The following is an 8,730-nucleotide window of genomic DNA, read 5'->3' as shown; positions in this document are numbered from 1 at the left end:
CATACTGTCAGTTTTAATTTCAGGGTATTTTCATCCATATAAGGTGAACCATTCAGAAATGACTGCACTTTTTGTACTTGCCCCCCCCCCCCATTTTAAGGGATCAAAAGTACTTAGACAAATTCACTCATACAGTGCATTCAGAGAGTATTCAGACGACTTCACTTTTTCCACATTTTGTTACGTTACAGCCTTATTCTGAAATGGATTGCATTTGAACAAATTCTCATCAATCTACACCCAATAACCCATAATAACAAAGTGAAAAATGTTTTTTATCATTTTTTTACAAACAAAAAAAATGCAATAATGAAATATCTTATTTACAGAAGTAGTCAGACCCTTTGCTATGAGACTTGAAATTGAGCTCAGGTGCATCCGGTTTCCATTGATCATCTTTAAGATGTTTCTACAACTTGATTGGAGTCCACCTGTGGTAAATTCAATTGATTGGACATGATTTGGAAAGGCACACACCTGCCTACTGTATATAAGGTCCCACAGTTGACAGTGCATGTCAGAGCAAAACCAAGACATGAGGTCAAAGGAAGTTTGGAACTATCAACACTCTTCCTAGAGCTGGCCACCCGGCCAAACTGAGCAGTCGGGGGAGAAGGGCCTTGGTCCAGGGAGGTGACCAAGAACCCGATGGTCACTCTGACAGAGCTCCAGAGTTCCTCTGTGGAGATGGGAGAACCTTCCAGAAGGACAACCATCTCTGCAGCACTCCACCAATCAGGCCTTTATGGTAGAGTGGCCAGACGGAAGTCACTCCTCAGTAAAAGGAACATGGCAGCCCGCTTGGAGTTTGCCAAAAGGCACCTAAAGGACTCTCAGGCTGTGAGAAACAAGATTTTTTGGTCTGATGAAACCAAAATTGAACTCTTTGGCCTGAATGCCAAGCATCACGTCTGGAGGAAAAGAGGCACCACTCAATACCTGGCCAATACCATCCCTACGGTGAAGCATGGTGGTGGCAGCATCATACTGTGGGGATGTTTTTCAGCGGCAGGGACTGGGAAACTAGTCAGGATCGAGGAAAAGATGAACGAAGCAAAATACAGAGAGATCCTTGAAGAAAACTTGCTTCAAAGTGCTCAGGACCTCAGACTGGGGAGAAGGTTCACCTTCCAACTGGACGACGGCCCTAAGAACACAGCCAAGACAACGCAGGAGTAGCTTCGGGACAAGTCTCTCAATGTCCTTGAGTGGCCCAGCCAGAGCCCAGACTTGAACCCCATCTAACATCTCTGGAGAGACCTGAAAATAGCTGTGCAGCGACGCTCCCCATCCAACCTGACAGAGCTTGAGAGAATCTGCAGAGAAGAATGGAAGAAACACCCCAAATACAGGTGTGCCAAGCTTGTAGTATCATACCCAAGAAGACTCGAGGCTGTAATCGCTGCCAAAAGCGCTTCAACAAGTACTGAGTAAAGGGTCTGAATACTATATATTTCAGTTTTTATTTTATATAAATTTGCAAAAATCTCTAAAAACCTATTTTGCTTTGTCATTATGGGGTATTGTGTGTAGATTGATGTGGGAAAAATCTATTTAATCCATTTTAGAATAAGTCTGTAACGTAACAAACTGTGGAAAAAGTCAATGGGTCTGAACACTTTCCGAATGCACTGTGATGTGTTGTGCCATTTTGGAGTCACTTTTATTGTAAATTAGAATATAATATTTCTAAACACTTCTCCATGAATACCGATAATCCTGAATGAATTGGGAATATTGATGAGTGAGAATGAAAACAACAGGCTTAGTTTGATCTTGTCATATTCTCCCAGCATATACAGTTGTAGACAAATACACTCTGTCTACAAAAGTATGTGAACACCCCTTCAAGTTAGTGGATTTGTCTATTACAGCCACACCCGTTGCTGACAGGTGTATAAAATTGAGCACACAGCCATGCACTCTCCATAGACAATCATTGGCAGTAGAATGGTATGTACCGGAGAGCTCAGTGACTTTCAACATGTCACGGTCATAGGATGACACCTTTCCAATAAGTCAGTTTATCTCATTACTGCCTTGCTAGAGCTGCCCCAGTCAACTGAAAGTGCTGTTACTGTGAAGTGGAAACATCTATGAGCAACAACAGCTCAGCTGCGAGGTGATAGGCCACACAAGCTCACAGAACGGGACTGCCTAGTCCTGAAGCCCGTAGCACGGAAAAATCGTCTTTACTCGTTTGCAACACCCACTACTGAGTTCCAAACTGCCTCAGGAAGCAATGACAGCACAAGAACTGTTCATCGGGAGCTTCAGGAAATGGGTTTCCATGGCCGTAAAGCTGGTGTAAAGCTCTTCGCCATTGGAGTCTGGAGCATGCTGAAATGCATTCTCTGAAGTGATGAATCACGTTTCACCATCTGGCAATCCGACGGATGGATCTGGGTTTGGCGTCTGTCAGGATAACACTACCTGCCCCAATGGATAGTGCCAACTGTAAAGTTTGGTGGAGGAAGAATAAAGTTCTGGGGCTGTTTTTCATGGTTCGGGCTAGGCCCCTTAATTGCAGTGAAGGGAAATCTTACAGCATGCAATGACATTCTAGACAATTCTGTGCTCCCGACTTTGTTGCAACAGTTTGGGGAAGGCCCTTACCTGTTTCAGCATGACAATGCCCCCCCCCCCTCCCCCGGTGCTTAAAGCTAGATCCATACAGAAATTATTTGTCAAGATAACTGTGGAAGAACTTGACTGGGACTGCACCAAAGCCCTGACCTCAACACCATCAAACACCTTCGGGATGATTTGGAACACCGACTGCGAGCCAGGCCTAATCGCCCAACATCAGTGCCTGACTTCACTAATGCTCTTGTGGCTGAATGGAAGCAAGTCCCCGCAGCAATGTTCCAACATCTAGTGGAAACCCTTCCCTGAAGAGTGGAGGCTGTTATAGCAGCAATGTTACAACATCTAGTGGAAAGCCTTCCCAGAAGAGTGGAGGCTGTTATAGCAGCAATGTTACAACATCTAGTGGAAAGCCTTCCCAGAAGAGTGGAGGCTGTTATAGCAGCAATGTTACAACATCTAGTGGAAAGCCTCCCAGAAGATTGGAGGCTGTTATAGCAGCAAAGAGGGACCAACTCCATATTAATGTTCATGATTTTGGAATCAGATGTTCGACGAGCAGGTGTCCACATTCTTTTGGCCATGTAGTGTATACTGGCACCCTCGCCCTTTTCTCAAATAATTCCCTATGTCTTCAAAAATAATTTGAAATTTAAAAAAGACATTTGGTTTCCACATCTTGCTATTGAATTTTCAACATTCCAGGACCATTTTTTCTTTGTAATTTTAAGATTATATTATTTTATTAGGAAATAAAGACAAATGGCATGGACAAAATTATTGACATCCCACAGTGGAATGCCTTCCACTGTGGAAGCCTAGTCCTTGGTTGCACAGCTTTTGGCCAAGATAACTGCCAACAATCGCTTATTGTAGTCATCAATGAGCTTGCTGCATGTTTATACGGATCATTTGGCCCGTATAAACAATTCTTCAACTACAGCGCCCGATGTTACAGGAAGGCCAAAAAGATCATCAAGGACAACAACCACCTGAGCCACTGCCTGTTCACTCCACTACCATCCAGAAGGAGAGGTCAGTGCAGGTGCATCAAAGCTGGGACCGAGAGTCAGAAGCTATTTTTCAATCTCAACGCCATCAGGCTGTTAAACAGCCATCACTAACACAGTGAGTTGGCTGCCTACATACAGAGTTAAAATAAATGGCCACTTTAATAAATGGATCACTCGTCACTTTAATAATGCCACTTTAATAATGTTTACATACCTTGCATTACTCATCTCATATGTATATACTGTATTTTATACTATCTATTGCATCTTGCCTAAGCCGCTCGGTCATTGCTCATCCATATATTTATATGTATATATTCTTATTCCACTCCTTTACTTAGATTTATGTGTATTAGGTAGTTGTTGTGGAATTGTTAGATTACTTGTTAGATATAGCTGCACGGTCGACGCTAGATGCACAAGCATTTCTCTACGCTCGCAATAACATCTGCTAACCATGTGTGTGTGTGACGAATAACATTTGATTTGAATTTAAGCAGCGTCTCTCCCACTGGATTGTGGCGGCCATCTCCCTGGCATGTAGCAGCAGGGGGCAACGGGTACCGAGCAGTGTACGCGCCCACTCCACCAGGGCTCTGGTGGCGTCTTGGGCATTGTTTAAAGGGTTAACAATGGGAGATATTTGTGCTGTGGAGAGTTGCTCATCACCACACACTTTGGTGAGGTTTTATCGCTTGGATGTCACTCCTCCCAGTATTGCCCACAGGGTGTTTACAGCTGGGACAGGGGTAAGTCACTAGCCAGCGGACCATGTGCCCAATACCCAGAATGCCGTAGCTGGTGGGGTCAGGAATGGGTCGTCTGCAATAGGCCGTTTAATTTAAGTTTTTCCCTACAACACATTTTACAGCACATTTTACAACATTACCAAGCAGGGATCTCAGAAAGTGACCCTTGAGATCCTCAAAGGCTCAGTGACATCACATAAGAAGAACAATTTGCTCATATTTAGAATGTCTTTACCCTCCACCAATAATGTGAGCATCAACGAAATGGAGACATGGAAAGAGAGAGAGGTCAAAAGCTAAATGTGGATATCGCCAGTCACCACATTTATCTCTTTCTCCATCTCCACCGGGCCGAGTTGGAGAAGATGGATGACATTTGGTTCGAGATTCCTACTGAGGCTTTGAATGATGCTATGGGATACACGGAAGAGGATGTTAACCTGTGAGTATTTTGGTTAGAGAATGACAGCCTGTTCCCGGTAAAACAACAGTAACAACTACATCTCAGAGATAACTAATGAAACAGACCTGCCCTCATAACACATGTAGAAATATGTGACTCACCACCTGAATTCCGTTTTATGTAGCAACATTTGAATTTGGGCTTTTTACATTGGTAAAAAGTAGAGACTCAGAGCTACAAAATGGTATATCATACACTGCATTTTTAAGGAGCAATTGGAAAGTAATTCTGCTTTGAAAATTTCAGGACATCCTCAAAAGCACAGAAAAACATCTGTGGTACTTTCTCATTTAACTCCAGTATGTGAATCATGTAGTGACAACACATTGGTACAAACATACACTGATGGAGTGCACTTGAATAAAGCCCTTCAGCAAACTGCATCGAGACAGCCTGTTATGGAAAGTAGCTCCATTTGAGCATGTTGACAGTTTCCTGGAAAGACCCAACCACCACTTGTATCTCTGTCATCTATGTAAAGTTACAATGCAAACGTCTGCCTGCTCCACCACTATTCATTGTCATGCTACGATGCTAGCTACTAGTCACACTATGCTCAAAATACACTACAATACAGCCTGTTGATTTAACTTCAAATAAAAGAGAACAAGTTTACTGAGAAATATGTTGTTGCTTGTTGTTATGACTCAAATATCATGCCCAGTGCCTATAGAAATGTATATATGGTTCTGAGGAAAACTGAGGACCACAATATATATATATATCCTCTCTTCTGATCCATACTAGGTGGTGGAGAACAACACTGAGCTCCTAAACAGTCGAGTGGTATCCGTCGATGTGGGAGAGGACATCTCAGGCCTCAGTAACAACATTAATATCATGTTCCGCTTCCAGAATGCATCAGTGGTTAGTGAGCAGTACATATTTACATCACAATCAACCATCAAACTCTCTTTTTGAAATATTTATCATATTTTTGCTCTTTCACCTGTCTGCAATCTATCAATTGCTTGACAGCTCCAAAAATTCATGTTTATGATATGGTGTGGATTGGAATAGGAGAAGGGGACTAATCAGGTTCTATTCTCTTTGATAGGAAAACAAATCACTAGCATGTGTGTTCTGGGATGGTGAAAATGGTAGTATTACTTATTAACTAAACAAAATAGTTTTTTGAAGCACTATACACAACAAAATGATATGTTGAAAATATTTTGCTGTGTCTCTTTGTTTCACAGGTAAAGTTGCACATTGGAATTCCTCTGGATGTGTCACTGAGAAGAAGGACAATGAAACAGTGTGCTCCTGTAGCCACCTCTTCGCTGTGCTCATGGTGAGAAATCATGTGTTGTGACCTCACTTTAACATTCTTTCGATCAATCGATTAGGGGCTTGATTCAAATCGTATTGTCGGAAGATCTGCGGTATGGCGCGATTTAAATTTAAGTGCAATGTTCCCGTGTTTCGCGGAGACTCCATTCACGCTAAGTGACTTACGCGTCCGATCAATCTGAAATTACCTTTACATTTCAATCGTGCTATATCAAGATACGGACTGATTTAAGCCCAACGTTGAACACTCAATCAAAGTGTGACCTAGCCACTGTGTGCGTGTGTTGACGGCAGTCTCCGGGCAGTGTCTCTCGTGCCAGTCTGAGTTCCTCCTCTGTGTGGTTGCTGACGTTGTTGTCCAGGGTGTGCTGTGGAATATCCTTCTGTTTCCTGAGTCTGACCCTCCTCATCCACCTCAGGTCAGAGTCAACCGACAAACTAATACTTATGTCCACGACATGCAAACCGCGAGCCACCACACACAATGCCTCTCAGACAGAATATCCTCATTGGAAAAAAACAAGTTTTGAGATTCAAAGTACCCTTTTTACATCAGCAGTTGTCATACAGTGCTTTCACAGTAACCTGACCCCAGAGAGTTAGTAGAAGGAACCTAGATAGGAACTGCCATAACAATGAGATTTGCTATATTGTTGATTTTGACAATAGATTTAATTCTAACTTCCCTTCCTCCACAACGGGTAAATCCGATGATTCCCTGTGCATCCACATCCACCTCCGTTGTTGTGCCTCAACCTGACCTGTCCCTAATCTCTTTCAGGAATACCTGGCGTAGTAGTTACCATAATTGTCACTTGTGGCAAATATGGAGAACACAACAAATACCAGCAAGACGGTGGTGTTGTTAAAATGTTAAAAGTAATATCGTGATAATTATATGGATTTTCAGATCACCAATGACCCTCTTTCTCTCTGTAGAAAACTGACTGACTGTGTCCCTGTCTTTATATGTATGTGACTGTGTCTGTGACTCTCCCCTTCTCTCCCTCTCCCTCTCCCTCTCCCTCCCTCTCCCTCTCCCTCTCTCTCTGTTTGTAGGTGCTGGTTGACTGACTCTGCTCTGGCCACGGTATCCTTTTCGTACTTTGTGCTGACATTCGTGGTGAACGTGCTGTGCTTTGGGTCTGTGACAGTGAAGGTGGTGAGGGCCCACCGTCAGAGTCCTGTCCTGAGGGAGAGGAGTATGAGCAGGGGGACAGTACTCAGTCTGCTGGGTCTGGCCTGGCTCCTGAGGGTCTCCTGGGGGGTCCTGCTCTTCCAGTTTGGCCCCCTGAAGGAGACAACCTTCTACATCTTCTGCACTGTCAACTCTCTCCATGGTGAGATAAGAAACAGCCCTTATTCTCGTTCACAGCAGGTAAACACGCATGTACACATACAAACACCGTAGTCGATTTGTGCGGGAGCGCACTCCGATGCAAAGTCGATGATACAAATCAGCATGGTAATTCAACTGATGTTAATCTTATAGTACATAGATCTAGGGGCATGGAAAACATATTTACATTGGTCTATGTAAAAGCATGCCTTTATAAAACACTGTAGGTAATGTCCTGGTTGTGGCACTGATACCAGATTAACAACCCAGTCAAGTAACGTGGTCTATGGTCAGGGACCGACAGTACAGTTTGTTCTATTACACCACCGTGAGTCACTATTGTATAGAAAGACAGACGTATCATCTTGTAATTCAGTCAAAAATGCTTATTACAACCTACAGGCCTCTTCCTGTTTCTACGCAATTGGTCTTTAACTCGGCCAGAGAAAGAATCTGTCTCCACGGCAACCACTGCAACCTCTTCAAGGGCGATGCATCCAGCTGAGGCCAGTCCCTGACTAACATGGTTAAACCTTTCACTACTAATACCACTGCTCCCATTTTATTACCACAGAAGCACAATATTTAGTATGTAGGTTTTTAACATACCACTACAGGCAAACATAAGCATAAATGAAAGCGTAATCACAAATAAAAATGTGTTTCCAGGTTTGCTCATAAGCTTACTGTGCTCATAACAACATATATGATTTTTAAACTTTTCAATGTTGTGCTGTTTATTTCACTTTTTTGTTGTGCATTCCATGCATATTCACTTTTGATGCGTATAGTCCCAGGCAAATACCCAACATATCAATTAGGTTCAAATGATTTTCATCCTCGTCTCTGAAGAGACGTAAAATACGTTTGGCTATCCGATCTATCACTCGCCGTTGTGCGTGAGGGTAAGATGGAGTGATCAGCTGTCAACTGGTGCCTTTCCGTTTCTTTGATTGCCATCAAAAATCCTCTGAATGACAATGTCCGTTTGTAGTCCAACTGTTTCATTTTGGATAACGTTGATGTCTTTGGTTTTTGCAGAACAGACCTACAGTATATAGCCTCCTAGCCTTTGGGATAGCTGAGGTAACATTAAGCCTATGTCAAGTAGATGGTACCTTATCATAACATAACTATATTTGCCGGGATGTGAATTGAAGTGTTACAAAATTATTTATTTTTTGATTGTGTCATTTGTGTCATTTGTGTAAATGATGTATTTGCGTGTCATTGCCAGGTGTGTCATTGCCAGGTGTGTCATTGCCAGGTGTGTCATTGCCAGGTGTG

General features: G+C 42.9%; 1 protein-coding gene across 1 annotated transcript; it reads left to right on the top strand.

Moving 5' to 3' along the window:
- The first annotated feature begins 6,015 nt into the window (after positions 1-6,015).
- On the top strand, positions 6,016-8,033 carry LOC124035085 (adhesion G protein-coupled receptor G3-like). Its single transcript, XM_046348501.1, has 3 exons — positions 6,016-6,105; positions 7,164-7,444; positions 7,846-8,033. The coding sequence occupies exons 1-3, from the start codon at positions 6,062-6,064 to the stop codon at positions 7,959-7,961; spliced, it is 441 nt and encodes a 146-aa protein (XP_046204457.1). The 5' UTR covers positions 6,016-6,061; the 3' UTR covers positions 7,962-8,033.
- The last annotated feature ends 697 nt before the right edge of the window (positions 8,034-8,730 follow it).

The sequence above is a fragment of the Oncorhynchus gorbuscha genome, linkage group LG05, assembly GCF_021184085.1.
Source record: "Oncorhynchus gorbuscha isolate QuinsamMale2020 ecotype Even-year linkage group LG05, OgorEven_v1.0, whole genome shotgun sequence".
In the NCBI taxonomy this organism is placed as follows: Eukaryota; Metazoa; Chordata; class Actinopteri; order Salmoniformes; family Salmonidae; genus Oncorhynchus; species Oncorhynchus gorbuscha.
This window is presented reverse-complemented; position numbering and strand designations above follow the sequence as displayed.